Source organism: Saimiri boliviensis, chromosome 1 (genome assembly GCF_048565385.1).
Source record: "Saimiri boliviensis isolate mSaiBol1 chromosome 1, mSaiBol1.pri, whole genome shotgun sequence".
In the NCBI taxonomy this organism is placed as follows: Eukaryota; Metazoa; Chordata; class Mammalia; order Primates; family Cebidae; genus Saimiri; species Saimiri boliviensis.
The window spans coordinates 91,795,825-91,814,443 of NC_133449.1; the positions used below are offsets into that span (position 1 = coordinate 91,795,825).

The following is an 18,619-nucleotide window of genomic DNA, read 5'->3' on the forward strand; positions in this document are numbered from 1 at the left end:
AGCAGTCAGAACACATACAATATTTATCAATAAATTTGCTATCTTATATGGGTATGGTTTGTGGTATCTGAAAAAAATAGTAACATCAAAGATCACTGATCACAACATCATAACAAATGTAATAATAATGAAAAAGCTTGAATTATGAGAGTTACAAAAGTGTGACACAGATACATGAAGTGAGAACATACCTTTGGAAAAATGGGGCCAACAGAGTTGCTCAATGTAGGGTAACCACAGGCCCTTACTTTGCAAAAACGCAAATAACTGTGAAGTGCAATACAGTGAAGCACAATAATGATGTATGCCCTACACTGACAGGCATTTTACAGAACAGAAACAAAAATGGTTAATAATATAGAAAAAGCACTCAACCTCATTTGTAATTAGGAAGAATGCAATTTAAAGGCACAAGAAAAGTATAAATTAAAATCACAGCAAGACTGCACCCAACATACTGCCAATAATTAACAAGTTTGATAATATCAATTGTTGATGAGAATGTGGAGCAACGACAACTTTCAAACACTGTCTACTGTAAAGCACATTGAGGCTGGGTGCAGTGGCTCACACCTGTAATCCCAACACTTCCGGAGGCTGAGGTGGGAAGACTGTTTGAGGCTAGGAGTTTGAAACCAGCCTGGGCAACAGAGCAGGACCTATCTCTACAAAGCAAAATATAACGTAATGTAATGTAACATAACAAACATTCATACAACCAATACATTTGACATTATCTAGCAGAGTTCACCAAATGTATATACTGTCACCAGTCCACTACTACATATGTTAAACTCTTGTACATACTATGAAACATGCAGAATAATGTCCTTGGCAAAATCACTTGTAAGAACAAAAAAAGAGAAACAGCTAATAGATGAGATTATAGTATATTGATAAAATGTAATAGCATATGGCAATGAAAACAAACTAAAGCTATATGCATCAATATGAATAAATAAAATATTGAATTAGCAAGTCAGATGAAAATTCAGAGTATAATTCAAAATTTATAAAGCTCAAAAACAAGAAAACGTAGTAATACATACAGGTGTATGAGAATGTATCTTGAATACTAAATTCAAGATTCTGGTTAAATATGGGAGCCCTTAGGGGTCTGCAATCTGGGAGAGGCACACAGAGAACTCAAAGGGTATTGGTATTGCTTCATTTTTTAGAGATAGAGTCTTGCTGTCACCCAGGTTGGAGGGCAGTGGTGTGATCTCAGTTCACTGCAACCTCAGCCTCACAGGCTCAAGTGATTCTCATGCTTCAGCCTCCCCAGTAGCTGGGATTACAGGCGTGTACCACAAGGTCCAGCTAATTTTGGTATTTTTAGTAGAGATGGGGTTTCATCATGTTGGCCAGACTGGCCTCAAACTCCTGGCCTTAAGTGATTTGCCCACCTTGGCCTCCCAAAGTGCTGGGATTACAGGCATGAGCCACCACGCCTGGTCATAGATTTAAAGCTGAGTGGCAAGTTCATGAAATTATTCATTATGTATACATACTATATTCAGTTTTTGTATGCATGACCATTCAAAAGAAAAAGTAAATGAAAAAAATAACCAAAATCCTTTATTTCATAGTAAGAGTAACCTGTAGATCAATTCAATGGCTGACATGGCTTTGTTATTTCTAGCCGGATTGTTCAGAAGGAGGATGTACAGATAAGAGTGAATACGCTCAAGATTATCTGTTATTTCAAATTCTTCTACCTTCTTTGTATTTCTTCTATTGGCAAGGTGGCATTATTTACTTATCTTTCAAGCTGGGACTCAAGAGTGAAAGTGGGTGCTATTAATAATTGTGAGCATATCTGGTGTAAAAACACCACTGTTCTAGGCAAAATACAATGCTCATCACTTAAAAATTTTGTCTCTGGTGGCCAGGTGTGGTGGCTCACACCTGGAATCTCAGCACGTTGGGAGGCCGAGGTGGGAGGATCGCTTGTTGTGCACAAGCATAACTTATTGTAAATAAGAGATGTGCATCAGTCTCCACTCCTCAAGGACTGTATGAATTTGGCTCTTAAGAAACAAGGAGTGGCCGGGCGCGGTGGCTCAAGCCTGTAATCCCAGCACTTTGGGAGGCCGAGGCGGGTGGATCACAAGGTCAAGAGATCGAGACCATCTTGGTCAACAAGGTGAAACCCCATCTCTACTAAAAATACAAAAAAAAAAAAAAAAAAAAAAAAAAATTAGCTGGGCATGGTGGTGCATGCCTGTAATCCCAGCTACTCAGGAGGGTGAGACAGAAGAATTGCCTGAACCCAGGAGGCGGAGGTTGCGGTGAGCCGTGATCGTGCCATTGCACTCCAGCCTGGGTAACAAGAGCGAAACTCCGTCTCAAAAAAAAGAAACAAGGAGTAATGTGTGCATTAGGCCCAGGGCTGAAGAGCTGCTTCTGTCACCAGATGCCGTTCTCCATCTGGCTGCTGCATCCTACCGTATCCCGGGTTAGCTTTGTTGCTCCTTCTTGGATCTGTATTTCTCTTTTTGCTCTGTCTCTCCTCATCTCCCAGTCCAAACATCCAAAGAAGTTAACGACCTCTGTCCCTAACTGAACAAAGCCCTTCATCTAAGGCCACCCTTAGGGTGGCAGCCTTAGCCAGACATCTGCTTCTCGTCAAATCAATGTCTTGCCCACAGGGATGCCCAGTGCTATTTCTAGTTTTAGCTGGATGCAAGGTGTCAGATATGCCAGGTACCATGGTCTACCTGGCGGGTATCAAGGAGTTGATTTCCGTTCTCTCAAGCACCTAATAGGTCCCAACCACATAAAGCCAGTAGTAATGAAGTTTGCAGTTCCATTTCAGAAACCAGTGAAAAACCCCAAAGAGACAGTGTCCAACATAAAAGAGCAGCCATAAAAATATACAGTTAAACATATTTAATAGAAATATTAAAATAATCATTACACTTCCTCTCATTGATGAAACCATGAAAGAATGCCTTTTGTAATCAAATAATTTTTTACCATGCAAAATGTTATTTTTATGACATTCATAAGTAGAGGCTATATTTCAAAACAAGTTTATACAGACTTCAAAAGGCCTAAAGTCAAAGAGAAAGTGAAATATTTAAATATGATTAGTTACACTGTATGCAGCTGGCATACTCATATTCACAGTTTATAAAGTAAAAAAACTAAACTGTTCATGTCAGCTCTGAAATAGATGCATTTTCATTAATATATTCACTAGTTAGGTCTGTTCTAAGACAGGAGGAAAGATAGATAAGAGCTATTTTTTAAAGAACAAACTCAATATATCAGCAGCAAATTTCAGTTAAACTAAATTGGAAACCAATGTTCTGTGTAACCAAAGTGCAAAGTCAGTTCTCCAGCTCAGAATGAAAATTAAGAGTATAAACTGAAGGCTTAAGAGAACTTCAGAGGGCATAGTGTGTGGTGATTTATTAACACATAAATATTAAAATACAATTATGAAATTTCTGATTTAAAAACAACACAATTTTGATTTAGTCATTAAAACATGCAGAGGCATCAAAGGCAAGTAACAATACTACCTGAAGTTATTCAGAGGAACTGTGAAGATGTAGCACTGACCTCTAAGGTGTCTTTCTAAAATCCCTTCTGATGGAAAGCTTACAGAACACTATCTGCCAAAACACTGGAAGCACCAGTTTGATATTTAGACACAATGCTGAGTAATATAGTCACTGTTGTGATATGTTTTCATTTGGGAAAATGGAGAGGATTCTCAAAACAGACTCATGGCTTGCATGTAGTGACAACATACCAAGAGCCTGGAGAGACACCATGAAATCACCCCAACTCAAATGATGGGCCCACCTATTCACAGTCAGTGTTACAGTAGCCAGCTCCAGCGCTCTGACAACATGAGTTTTGAGATAACATACTTTAGAGAAAAAAAGGACAGATTATTTTATAGCAGATAACTGAATTGTATTTTAACTTATCATCATAATTAATTGCAGCATATTTACTTCATAGCCCCTTAACATGTCACTTTTACCAATAAAGCTTTTTCCTTCATACTCTAATCACCAAAATTTCTCAACCATTTATAACAACAATCTGCAAATCTGACCTTGCAATAGTCTTGAAACATTATTTTAACTTTATGACTATTATTATTTTTAGAGACAAGGTCTTGCTCTGTTGCTTGAGCTGTGGTGCAGTGGTACGATCACAGCTCATTAGCCTCAAGCAATCCTCCAGCCTCAGCCTCCCAAAGTGCTGGAATTACAGGCATGAACCACCACACCTGGCTTTGAAACATTATTTTTAAAGCCTAAATTCCAGTTGGTATGGTACCAAAATTTAGTTTAACTTCAAAATTTACAGTACTGCTGAGAAATGGGCGGGTCCTGAGGTTCCAGAGACGTGGGGAGTGAATTCATTCCTGGTGTTTTTATTCTGGCAGCATGCATGGGAGATCACGAGTTAGAGGGCTGCGGCTTGGTATCAATACTTCAAGCTGTTGTACTTTTACTTCAAGTTGAAACTTTTAAAAGACATCTGTCACACAGATGTACAAATATATGTAGATGCAAACATATATACACACTTTTTGACAAAAGAATGACGGTAATATACATGAACCATTTTTGTAAATAGATTCTATTTGGTTAATAAAAATTTTCCTTCCATCAATCTATCGAAGTCCAGACCAACTATGAAGATAGGAGGCCCATCCAGAAGAACGGGAAGCATTTTCTTCTTCACCTTTGGAAAGTTAAAAAAAAAAAAAGTATTAAATTTTTTCAATGTAAAACCTGTATTTTAGAACCACTCTACAATATAAACAAATAGTCTTTTTTTAACTGATTATATGCCTTTTTTGGGGTGGGGGGGTTGAGACAGGGTCTTGCTCTGCTCTGTCTCTGTCACCTCGGCTGGAGTACAGTGGTATGATCAGACTTCAATGTAGCCTTGATCTCCCAGGCTCAAGTGATTCTCCCACCTCAGCCTTCCAAGTAACTGGGACCACACGGTGTGTGCCACCATGCCTGGGTAATTTTTTTTTTTTTTTTTGAGAGATGCAGGTCTCATTGTTTTACAGGCTGGTCTCAAACTCCTGGGCTCAAGTGATCCTCCCACTTCGGCCTCCCAAACTGTTGGGATTACAGTCATAAGCCACTGCACCCAGCTGTATGTCATTCTTTAGACACATTATTTAGTATTCTAAATTTCTCTTTTTAAAGGCTATACTGAATTTCCTGTTGAGCCAATTTAACAGCTAGTTTTATATTTTAACTTTAAAACATCAATAAGCAACATGAAGTAATCCAGAACTTAACCTTTGAATGGCTTTATTAAATAAATCCAGCTATGAAAATTATGTAGAAATGATTCGCTACAAACAATCCTACCAGCATATAAGAAATACTTCTATTCTGAAATACCATCTTCTCACAATATACTCTGATGTTATGAATCGTCTGTTCTTGAACATTATTTTCTGTCTTTCTCTATTAAACAATCTCAAAGTAAAGCTTCCAGCACAACTAAATATTGTTGACAATTAGAGGATTTTTTTTTTAAAAACAGAAGCTTATATACAACTTAGAATCTAAAACCCAATAGATTTATGGTAAACATTAAAGTCAAACCAAAACAAACAGAAAACAAAGTTGTAATCATTTAAAAATCATGTTTATTGAGGTCAATTTACTTACAGTAAGACCCACCCTTTTCAGCATATAGCACTGAGTCTTGACAAATGCACAGTTATGGACCACCACTGACCAAGGCCTGCCACATTTTCACCTCTTCAAAGTTCTCCCTGGCTGCTTCTCCGCCTCCTTGGCAACCACTAATCTGTTTTCTGTTCTTGCAGTTTTGCTTTTTTCAGAATGTTATAAAAGTAGAATCACACTGAATATAGTCTTTTGAATCTGACTTCTGTCACCTGGCATAATGAATTGGAGAATCAACCATGTTGCGGTACTGGCAGTGCATTCTCTTTTATTGCTGAGCAGTATTCAACTGCATGGCTGTACCAGTTTTTCATTTACTAGTTGAAGGATAACTGAGATATTCCCAGTTTTTAGCAATTTTAAAGAAAGTTTCTATGATTAATTGCATACAGGTTTTTAATTAAATGTTTTGGAGATATAATTCATATACCACATAATTCACCTTTTTAAACTGCACATTTCACTGGTTTTTAATATATTCACAAGGTTTGTCCACAGGTTTTTGTGTGAATACTAGTTTTCATTCCTCTTGGATAAAGATTTAATTTGGTATTACCCTTCTAGACACCTTTCTGTGTTTTCATGCTTATATATGTACCACAGTTTGATATCAGGCAGAGAAGCATTTTCAAAATTTTACATGAGGAAACTCTACAGTTAAAGCCATTTTGATTTATTTTTCTGTTCTGATTTTATCTGCATATTATTTACAATCTGCTTCATAACAAATTACTACAAAGTTGGTACCTTAAAGCATACTTGTTATTTCACAGTTTCTGTGGGTCAGGAGATCAGAAACGATTCTGTTTCAAGGTCTCTTAAAGGGCTGCAATCAAGATGTTGGCATGGCTGGGATCTCATCTGAAGGCTGGACTGGAAAAAAATCTACTTCCAAACTTATGTGTTAGTTGGAAGAATTTATTTCCTCAATGGTACTAGACCGATGGGCTGTTCCTTGCCTATGGGCCTTCCTGGTATGGTAGCTTACTTCATCAAAGTGTGTAAGCACAGAAGGCAGAGAAAGTCTGCTAGCAAGATACAAGCCACAATCTCTTGTGATTTATATCTATCATTTTGCTGTATTCTGCTAGGTTAAATGTAAGTCATTAGGTCAGCCTACTGGCCCTCAAGGGGGCCAGTATATACAAAGGCATGGATTTCTGGAGGAGTGAATGAGGGCAAAGACTTCTGAGAAGTCTGTCTTCCACAGTCTGCATGAAGAACTTCTACAAAGTGGGAGGAAGAGGTATTGGTTAGGAATGGAAAACTGGGCACTGGTTATGTGTTCCAAGTGAGATAGTCTTGTTCCCAAGAATAAAGAGAACCAGATGACTGTAAACATTTCTCTAAACTGAAATGCAGACTGTTGTATGTTCACCTGAAATGAATAGTATAATCTGGTATAAGATTTTTGATAAAATAAAAATTTTGCTCTATTCTCAGATCTAGCAGGACAATGTGCAGACAATGTTCCTGACAGCTATTCATCTCCTTAGGTAAATGAGAACTGGGAAAAAAGCTGTGCTGAGATAGGATGCATTTGCTCTTGCCCCAAGAGTTTGTTTTCTGTTAAGGTTCTATATCCTCTGCAAATCAAATCAGGAACTTACAGTGAATATGTATTCTATTCCTGCCAGTTTGGAGATGATAAAACATCTCTATGACAGGCTTGGCCTATTTACTTATTGGGTTGTTGGGCTTCTTTTCCCCTTTATTTACTTGTAGAGAGTTTTAGATCTCTGTGTATGTATGGTGTACAAGTGACAATATTCAGATCTGTAAACTATAACCTAGTTTAAGAGTAAAGAAGATTCAGAAAAATGACTTTTACTTCCTGTTTGTAATAAAATTGAGATTCCAATTTTGCATATAGAAGTACTTTATGGCTAACTTATTTGGGGAGCAAAGCTGACTTACCGTAAGTCTATCTCAAATAGAAATGAAACACTCAATTTGTGAGCTATGATAATGAGTTTTAATGTGTGTGGGGGCAGGATGAATTAACATTTGTGATGCAAGCAGGGGAGCAATCTATACTCAGCACTGTCTATTTGACATTAATTGTCTGAAGACTACTGCTACACACTAAGTCATTTTACCTTGTAACACAGATTGCAACAGGCTATTCTGAGTAGCTCATGCCATCTGCTTGAAATTTAAGTTGGGTCCCTAATATGTATTTATTTTAAGGAGTTTGATGGTGCTTTTCAGAGTTGGCTAACCTACTTTACCCTCTAAGCTAATGTTTCCCAAATATATCCAAACCCATAGAAAGGAAAACTTTTCTCCCTAAACTTACAGCCAACATCATAAACATTTTATATCTAGAGCTGATGATACAGTAGGTATTTACCAACACTCATGCATATATCTAGAGTTTTAAGAAATAATTGCTTACCCTTACTAGATTCAACATATTCTAATGTTTGGCACATTATTTTTATTTCTTACTTTTTTTTTTAACGATGGGTTTTACTCTGTTGCCCAGGCTGAAATGCAGTGGCATGACCAGGATTTTGACCAGAAGTTTGACTGCAGCCTTGAACTCCTGTGCCCAAGCAATCCTACTGCTTTAGTCCCTCGAGTAGTTAGGGCTACAGGCACATGCCACCATAACTGGCATATTTTAAAAATTTTGTACACACAGGATTTTGTCATGTTACCCAGGCTGATTTTGAACTCCTGGCCTCAAGCAATCCTCCTGCCTTGTCCTCCCATAACTGTTAAGATTACAGGTGTGAGTCACTGAGCCCAGCTTGTATTCTTTTGATTTGATTTGATTTTTTTTTTGAGACCAAGTCTCGCTCTGTTGCCAGGCTGGAGTGCAGTGGTGCAATCTCAGCTCACTGCAACCTCTGACTACCTGGTTTAAGCAAGTCTCCCAAGTAGCTGGGACTACTGGCATGTACTACCATGCCCAGCTAATTTCTGTATTTTTAGTAGAGACGGGGTTTCACCATGTTGGCTAGAATGGTCTCGATCTCTTGATCTGCCCGTCTCGGCCTCCCAAAGTGCTGGGATTACAGGCGTGAACCACCACGCCCAGCCAAAAAATACTGTTACAAAGTTTACACAAAACCAGAGATTATAAACATTTGCCTCTAAGGAGATGAAAGAGGTTAAGAGGTACTTGTTTGCTCTGATGGGCTCTGTTTCCTTCAGTGCCAGGAAGAGTGGCTCTCAGACCTTTCTTCTGGCATCCCTTATATCCCATATATGCAGTATTGGTTATTATTTTCAAGGCCTTGGTAACAAAATGCCCCTGGTGTGACCAGTCAGGCTGACAGTCCGTATCTGTAAAATGGTGGTAAGTTTCCTTTGCATGTCTGTCTTTCTTATCTTGGACTTTTTACCTAGGACATTTTCTCCTGAAGTATATCATTGAGAATTTTCAATGAAGGCAAATTCTTGAAGTTTTTGTTTTTCAGAAAAGATCTTGGAAAATATAAAAGGTTGGCAGTTATTTTTTTTAGTACATTGGATAGTATTACACCAATGCTGTTGAGAAGTCTATTGTGAGGCAATGTGTCTTCTTTCTCTGGCTACTTTTGAGATTTCTCTCTGTCTTGTTTATTAGGGGCAGTGTTACTTTTATGTGACTAGAAGTAAATTTCTTCTTCTTTTTAAAATACTACTTAAGATTTTAATGGGTTTCTGAATCTGTGAATAGATATTCCTCAACAGTTCTGAAAGATTTCTAGCCATTCTCTTCATATATTATGTGTTCTATTCTTTTCTCTCCTCCTTCTAGAACGTCAATTAATAAAAACATGTTTTATGTCTTTAATTCTACCCTCTATGTCTTTTCCCACTTTTGTTTCTTCTTTTTGTTTCTCCCATGCTGAATTCTGTGTAAATTCTTCTGAACTATCTTCCAGTTTACATTCGCTCTATATCTAAATCTGCTGCTAAATCATCATTGTTTTTGATTGTTATAATGTCTTTTTATTTACTCACATTGGTAAGAGACAAGTAGTAAATAATATTTAAAGGGCAAACTAGTTGAAATTGAAGTATTTTCCTGTATGTTTACAGGACTTAACAAATGCACATCTTAGAGTTCTGGGTTTCTAATGTATATATCCTCTATGAAATTCTTTGAAAATATCTGTGTTATTGGTATTCCTTAGGTTAGTCTCTTTTAGAACTTCTAATCAACGGACCCTCAACTTATAGGAGCCACCTGGGTGTCAGCAACATCTCTATTATATTAAACATGCTGAGCTTTTAAAAGAGGACTGTTAGTCATGCTAAGTATTTTGAGATAATATCATTGTTCTACTAAAAACTATGCTTTAAATTAAAAACACAAACATTCCTCAAGTCCTGGTTTATAACTATAAAATTAAGTTTAGCTTTATTAGAATAAATTAAAATTAGTGAATCTGAAATTTGCGAATTTGTAATTGGAATATTTACTAAAAATATACATGATGTATTCTTATTTGGGCTCTTGTGACAGAAATACTATTGTGGCTTTAGAAAACTAACATTTGAAGAAGTAAGTTTACTGTCAGCATTGAGAACATTCCTCCTTTATCTAGAAAGATTCTAAAAAAAATAGATTCAAAATACTATCAATACTACTTATGGAAGTACGTGTGTAAAAAAATTAAGCCTGAATCTTATCAGGCCTCTAGATCAGGGGTTATCAAGGTATGGGGGCCAGACCAGAAGTATCAGCATTAAATTGTTAAAAATGCAAAATCTTGGGTCAGAAACTGTGGTCCAGGAATCGGAATTTTAATAAGTATACCAGAAGATTCAGACACCTGCTCAATTTTGAGGATGATCCTATCAGCTTAGTTATTAAATTTTACAGAGGATAGGAGAACATGTTAAAGAGTACCAACTAGAAAAGGTCAATCAGTCAAAAGTAAGATGTCCAGCCATTCTGGGCCTTCTGATGTCTTGTAAAGCACACAATGATGCACTGTGTTCCCCATCCCACCCAACTGCAACTGGATTTTTCTATAGGCAACTGGAATAAGTTCAATGTTAGCCTGTAATGATTAAAACCAGAATATAGGACTGCAGTGGCATACATGACCAGTTTCTTCAATAAGTAGCACGTTAAAATATAGATGTAATTGTTACAGATAAAAAAAGTAACAAAACAAAGCTTAAGAAACATCAAACAAATGCAGTATATGAGCCCTATTTCGGATCCGATAAAAAGACATTCATAATAACCCAGAACAATGAACATAACCTGGGTATAGGTGACAGAGAAATCCAATAAACACTGAATTATTCATTAAGGAAAAGAAATGATGTGTGGGATTTGTTTTAAAGTCTCTAGCACTCTCCTACTTGTGCCAAAAGATTGCCCTTGAGTTGAAAACTGTTAGAGATGGGTGACAGCTACAAGAGAGATTACAGTGTCCTTCTGTATGCTTGAAAATGTCAACAAAAGTAATTTACAACTAAAAATGAAACCATAATTCCTAAAATAAAGTTTGAATTCAGTTAACTACAGCAGCTGTATGTGAAGCATTTCAAAAGAATTTATGATACCACAGTATTAAATCCATTTGACATGGAAACCTGAACTCCAACTATGGTAAAGTTTTAAAGCTGCATTTGCCTAGAAAGCAGATTGCTATATCCAGACCAAGTGTTGGGCTATCTGACTCCACTGCCTTAGGCTATTTGGGGTTGGAAGGAAGAGGGGTGAAGGAGAAAAGGAACAAGCTAATATGTGTTTTTTAAAAAGTAGAATTTGAAACAAAACCATATTCAACTGAACACTAGAACTCAACACCAGGATACAAATTCAACTTTCAAAGAGCCAGAAGAACACGTTAAACACTGTATTGTATTTTGCTGAATGTTAAAATTATATAAACATACCATAGTTGCCTTAAGATGTTAAAGTCAGCTTTTCAAATCTAGTCACAGCCTACTCATTGATAGACCCAATCCAAATGAACAAAATTTAAAAGTTACACATACAAATTCTCAACCACAGGCTGCTTAGTTTAAGTCAGGCGTCCCCAAACTAGGGCCTGCGGGCCACATGTGGCCCCCTGACGCCATTTATCTGGCCCCCCCACCGCACTTCAGGAAGGGGCACCTCTTTCATTGGTGGTCAGTGAGAGGAGCACAGTATGTGGCGGCCCTCCAAACGGTCTCAGGGACAGTGAACTGGCCCCCTGTGTAAAAAGTTTGGGGACTCCTGGTTTAAGTTGTAAGTCAGAAGTTCTAAGACTTTGCTTTTACCTACCTTGAGCAATTGCAGCAAGTTTTCCCTTTTCTTCAGGGCTGAGCTGCAACATTGTATTTATAACAGGAAGAAGTCTTTCTCTTTCACTACCTGGTTTCAAGAAAATGAACTGCAGCAAGACATTTTTCAAGTATTCCAGGTTAGCTGCAGACTTCTCTCGCTCTTGATTCCTTTCCAATCTTCTTATTTCACTTTTGAGAAGCTGGTGTTAAATGAGTTAAAAATGGAGCTTCTGATTAAATATGGCAGACTGAACTAAAGCATTTTTCTTTTTCTCCCTCTAAACTTCCCCCTCCCCTCCACATGGCAATAAAGGAGGGAATTTCAGTTAACTAGGACAGCTTTATGTAACATTTGTAGCATTTCAAAGGAGTGTATGACATTATAGTACTAAATCCATTTAACAGGAAAACCTGAACTCCAACTATGGGATAGTTTTAAAGCTGCATTTGCCTAGAAAATGGATTGCTGCATATGGACCAAGTGTTGAGCTATATGACTTCATTGTCCTAGGCTATTTGGCATTGGAGGAGGAAGAGGGGTGAAGCAGAAAAGGACAAGCTAATACAAGAGGAGAAAACATAGATGAGACACATCAAGAAATTCTGACAAGATGAGAAACAGATGAAGAGGTGGAAATGAGTCAGTCCAGCAGCTTACCAAGTATCACTGACAAGAGGACAGGATACATCCTGGGTAAATACTGGGGTTCTTGCCTCAGAAGCACAGAGTATCATGGAAATTGAAGCTGAAAGCTGGGGAGCTGATGGAAAGTCTCCATGAAGAACTAACTGGAGCCATGGGTTGGTACCAAGATGTTCCCTCTGCCTTCTACTGTCTATAGAAACTGAGCCAGTATGGCATGGGGCTCTGAAAATGGGCTGAAGGGAACATTTGTAGCCTCTACTAATCCCCTGCCCCTAACCTGTTCCTAAAGCCTCAAGAAGTTAGGTTTACTGGGCTAGTGATTTGTTACATATGATAATGCTTTTATTAGTGGGAAAATGTTATTTTATAGAGATGCATACTGAAGTATTTAGTGGTGGAATGTCATGATATTTAAAATTTACTGAAAATAACTGAATAAATCAGCTTTAAAATAATCTGACAAGGACAGCTAGTGGCCATGAACAGTGGAAGGACAGATCTATTCGTAGAAGCAAAGTACAAGGGCAAAAAGCCTGTACTTTTCAGACAGCTATGAGTCTGAATTTTGTTCCATCATTTACCAGCTTCTATTTTTCTCTCAACCAGTGACTATGAGATTAAATAATATATGCAAAGCCCAGGGCCTGGGTCATGAGAACTGCTCAATAAGTAGTATGACTATATTCTGAGCAGTGATTTACGAGCGAGACAGGGTGGAAATACCTCATTTGAGTAATCCTCAACTGCCCTGTAGCATTCCTAGATGTTTCTGGTGTCTACTTTAAATAGGAAAAACTTCCATTGCCACTTTGCCATCTGCACCTGAAAACTGTTTAGTAGTTTAGTACCATAAATATCAGCTAAATGATTTGAATTCACTGTTTATCTTTAGAATTCAAAGACCCATGCCTATTTAAGTTTTATTTTAGCATAGGTGGAACAATGACTTATGAACATCTCCCTAGCTTCAACATCTATTACAGTTTCTTAGAAAAGGTAGGAATTAAGAAATAATCTTTGTGTAATAGGTATAAAAGCGATATTTCTCACCATCAGGAATCTAATATAAAGAATCAAGACGTTATGGATGCATCTGCAGTGTGGATTTGTAAACCTGGGTGCATGTATACAGAGGGTCAAGAAAACCAAACTGCAATTTTCATGGTGGCCAGGTTTTCTGATCTCACCTTAATTTGCTCCATAAGGATTGCATTGGTTGCTTCCGTTTCCCGAAGAAGGCCATTTAAGTGATCTGCACTTTTTGTGGTGGAGCTGAGCTTCTGAACCAATTCCTCTTTGGTAAATTCAGCATGCCATAATGGAGGCTCTGCAAGATTTTCCAAGAATTAATTTTCAAAATCACAGATTATGAAGATTCTAAATAAGAAAACATCTAAACATCAATATTTTACTCTGTGATATTTTGTAGTATGCTTTCTTTGCCATTCATCTATTCAACATACCTCAATAAAGAGATTACATGTTGTAGGTGATACAAATAAAACAGTACCTCTGTTGGAAAGCATGTAATCTAACTGAATATAAGCCCTATGAATCCCAGTTCTGAAATTTGTCAGAACTGTGTTTGCAGACAGTTTCACTACATATCGTCTTCACATCCATTAATATTTCAAGGCTTTGTCATTTCACTTATAAATGAAGGAAGCATTAACATTTACTGATCACACATCATGGACCCTTATAAAAATCTTCTATTATTCAAACTTTACAGACAATGCAACAGGCTCACAGCTGACAGGTGAAAAAAAAATCGCAAAGTCAAATCGGCTTCTGGAGTCTGGTACCGCTCTATCATGATACCTCCAAGTCACCACTATTAACTTTGCCTGAAGGAATCATGACTTGCAGTTTCTACCCAACATGGTCAGTGACCATGAAGACAAATGACCCATACTCCAGGTGATCCTGAAGCTTCAGGAAGATGACAAACAGATTCCCCTTTAATTATGAACATTAATATTGATTAAAAGTGAAAATAAAATATACCAAAACATCACTACAAAAATTTAGTATTACTTCATCAAGAGGAATAAATGGAAACTGTCAGTTTCCTGGAAGGGTGAGAGGATAGTTTATCCTGCTTTCTAACACTCACCAGCTATTTGTGGCTATAAACTTCCTACCATTTATTTACGGTTCAAGCCTAGGGCAAGAGCTAGCGTTTTATTTTGACAAGATTTGTTTCATAATTTTTCCATTTGAACAATGTGATGGTTAATACTGAGTGTCAACTTGACTGGATTGAAGGATGCAAATTATTGATCCTGAGTGTGTCTGTGAGGGTGTTACCAAAGGAGATTAACATTTGAGTCAGTGGGCCGGGGAAGGCAGACCCACCCTTAATCTGGTGGGTACCATCTAATCAGCTGCCTGCAAATATAAAGCAGGCAGAAAAACATGAAAAGGCAAGCCTGGCCTAGCCTCCCAGCCTACGTCTTTCTCCTGTGCTGGACACTTCCTGCCCTCGAACACAGACTCTCAGTTCTTTAGTTTTGTAACTTGGGCTGGCTCTCGTTGCAACTCAGCCTGTAGACAGCCTATTGTGGGACCTTGTGATCAGTAAATTAATACTTAAAAACATCCATCCATCCATCCATCCTTCCTTCCATCCATCCATCCATCCATCCATCCATCCATCCATCCATCCATCCATCCATCCAGAACATCCATCAGTTCTGTCGCTCTAGAGTACCCTAATACAAACAGGTAGTGGAATACTGAAAGAAATTTTATTAGAGTAGCCCAAAAAAGCGTATGTAACTTAGAATAACAGTAATTAAATAAGACAGTGAAATTAAGTAAGAAAGCATATTTAGACAGAGTAGCATACCAAGTTTAGTTTCGGGAGAATTAAGCAGCTGCTCTAAAGACTGTGTGTATGTGCTGGCGGAAGACACAGACTCAGTATCAGTTGTCTCCATGCCTTCTCCCTCTTCCCGGGTTACAGTGTGCATGTCTAGAAGTGGGAGGTCTGTGTTTCTCCTTTCTCGAAGGTTCTTCAAAGATTGTTGGGAGGAAACTGGACCTATTAGATTGTTTTTAAAGGTTAAGTGTGAAATTGTTCAAAATCTATTGATTCAGAATTAACAGAGATACAAAATAAAATGAAAATATCAAATGATAGAGAAATTAAGTAATTAGAAGACAAGTGAAAGGTGTATGAAGATTTGCTAAAACATTTCTTAAAATTTAGTTATCAAACTTTTAATTACCTTAGTCATTTTAGCAGAAGCTATAAATTACTACTAGGTAAGATAGATAACATAGCTCATGATACTACTTATTTTTTTTATTACTTTAGAGTAAAGGGCCAAACTGTGCTAAATGCTGGTCAAAATTTAAAAACTAGATTCTAGCAATTTTTTGGAATTAGGTATTTCAGATTGTTGGATACTTCTTGGAACAACACACTTGCTGAAATCTGCTCAGCAGACATCCTCGATGACTGCACTTATTTATACCTTTAACTCTTGTGGCTTCTTAATTGTTGCTGCTCACACCTACAGTGTTCATACAGTAAGAGCCCAGAATCCAGAGCATGGAACTAATCAATTACATGGTCTGGCAAGGCTTTCATGTTTGCTGATGAAGTGTAAAGTTTTTTGTTTGTTTGTTTGTTTTCCTGAGTCAGGGTGTCACAGTCACACAGGCTGGAATGCAGTGGCACAGTCTCAGCTCACTGTAACCTCTGCCTCCCAGGCTCAAGCCATCCTTACATCTCAACCTCCCAAGTAGCTAAGACTACAGGTATATGCCATCCTGCCTAGCTAATTTTTCTATTTTTAGTAGAGATGGGGTTTTACCATGTTTCCTAGACTGGTCTCAAAATCCTGGCCTCATGTGATCTACCCACCTTGGCCTTCCAAAGTGCTGAGATTACAAGTGTAAGCCACCACACCCAATCTAAACAGTAGTTTATAAGGCCTTTTGACATGTATTAGTTTATTGACCCCAAAAAATCTGAAGTTCAGAGAAATTTAATACTTTGCCCAAGGTCCACAGCTGAGTTAGAAACCAGAATTGTAAACTGGATTTTTTTTTCTTTTTTTGGAGACAGAGTCTTGTTCTCTCACCAGGTGCTGGAGTGCAGGTGCAATCTTGGCTCACTGCAACCTCCACCTCCTGGGTTCGAGCGGTTCTCCTGCCTCAGCCTCCTGAGTAGCTGGGACTACAGGTGTGCACCACCACACCCAGCTAATTTTTGTATTTTTTAGTAGAGACCGGGTTTCACCATGTTGGCCAGGATGGTCTCAATCTCTTGATCTTGTGATCCGCCTGCCTCGGCCTCCCAAGGTGCTGGGATTACAGGCATGAGCCACCGTGCCCGGCCGTAAACTAGATTTTTAAACTTCAGATTTCATTTATTTTGCATTTCATTAAGTTTCCTTAGTCCTGACTGCCCTTTCTGAAGCATTTTCCTGGGTTTCTGAAAAGCTGAATGCTTATTCCACTGCTGATTCCTAGATTACAATTTCTTGTGTGACCTTTGCCCCGGCTGAGTACTTCCTTTGTTGATTCTTTAGCATGTGTTAAATTCTCCTGAAGTTGTTTTTTGACCCCAACAAGTGACCCATAGCTGCCAATACTCCAAGGACAGTATTTCCCATGGAAAACCTAAACATCATCAACTTGCTACTAAAATACAGCAGCATCGTGGCTGCCACTTTTCCATCTTTTCCTGAAAGCGGAATGAAAGATACTGGGTGTGGCTGAACTAAAACTCCAACTAGTTGTAAATGTAAAAGTAAAGAAGCTATATTGGCCAAGCAATTCTATACATTCAGTGCCACCTGTGTGTTTCTAAGCTCCTTGCTCCACCTCTAATGTTTCTATTTAAAAAACAGACATATTTGATGACTAACAATGGAGAGCATCAAACTAACCTGGTGAATACTAGAATTAAGATGTGTCATGAGACTGACAGAGTATGTTTAAGTCAGAGAAAAAGAAATACTACTTTCCATTGAGGGTACGAAATATATCAAAGTCAGTATTCTAAGAGGTTATACAGGGTTCTAGAAGTATAATCAAGAAGGAAGGATTCAGATGGTTCAAGTATCTTCCTATTAAGCAAATCCAAAATTCATTCATCACAGAATTGACACTGGTGTCACCTAGTAAATTTTCTCCTTTTTTAAATGAATTTATAAAGTACGTATTTAAGAGACATAAATATGTGAAAACATGAACAACTAATATTTCCATGGGCAGATACATACTTCTTGTGGTTGGTTCATTCTTAAGCTGGAAAAGCTGTGCTTCCACCTTGGAGAGCTGCTGCTGTAATGTCTCCACTGTCTTTCTGTGCTCTTCCTGCAAATGTCGCACTTGATCTCGGAAGCTATTTCGAAGGATCTCGTTCTGGGATGTTAGCTGACTCACAGTCTGTGCATGCTCAGACTTCATCATCATGTTCTCTGATTGTATTGAACACAACCTGAAAGGTGAGAAACGGTTCACAGAAGATCTCTCAACTTTATATGCTGACTTAGCATTTCTCAACTGGGTTTTCTGCAAGAGAATTAGCTCTAAGTCCTCTATTGAATGTATGAATTAACTTCTCTCCTACATACCTATAGTGTACTTGTGTAATAACTTGATAAGAACTGACAATGGCTGTCATGTAGTTCAAATCATCTGTGTTCCACATTTCAGATGAAGAACCCCAGTTGAGAAACTGTGTTGTGTTGTCCAGACTAGGAACTTCTTTCATTGTTCATCAGAAAATAGGACTATATTTAGGGCATAAAAAATTATACTTTTAATTAGTCCACTTCTTCATGTCATTGTATGTGGTAGCTCAAATAAATTAAGATTAACCTCCCTTTTCTCTACTGCCTTGAAAACAAACAAAAATAAAACAAAACAAACAAACAAACAAAAAAAACAGGAAAAAAAACCACTCTTTTTTTTTTTTTTTGAGACGGAGTTTCGCTCTTGTTACCCAGGCTGGAGTGCAAGGGCGCGATCTCGGCTCACCGCAACCTCCGCCTCCTGGTCTCAGGCAATTCTCCTGCCTCAGCCTCCTAAATAGCTG

The 18,619-nt window shown here is 37.9% G+C and overlaps 1 protein-coding gene across 4 annotated transcripts in view; it reads right to left on the reverse strand.

Annotated features, from left to right (window-relative positions):
- Positions 1-2,877: 2,877 nt before the first annotated feature.
- GCC2 (GRIP and coiled-coil domain containing 2) overlaps positions 2,878-18,619 on the reverse strand; it is a 65,503-nt gene continuing 49,761 nt past the window's right edge. For 3 of the 4 annotated variants that reach the window (XM_003922768.4, XM_074400359.1, XM_074400355.1), the window contains 5 exons: positions 17,802-18,019; positions 15,413-15,607; positions 13,749-13,888; positions 11,914-12,115; positions 2,878-4,713 (listed from right to left, as the gene is read on the reverse strand). In XM_003922768.4, the coding sequence (XP_003922817.1) occupies positions 4,643-4,713; positions 11,914-12,115; positions 13,749-13,888; positions 15,413-15,607; positions 17,802-18,019 (826 nt within the window). In that variant the 3' untranslated portion in view covers positions 2,878-4,642. Of the gene's footprint in view, positions 4,714-5,666; positions 5,900-11,913; positions 12,116-13,748; positions 13,889-15,412; positions 15,608-17,801; positions 18,020-18,619 lie in introns of those variants that run through there. The other variant, XM_074400351.1, reaches the window with a different exon arrangement.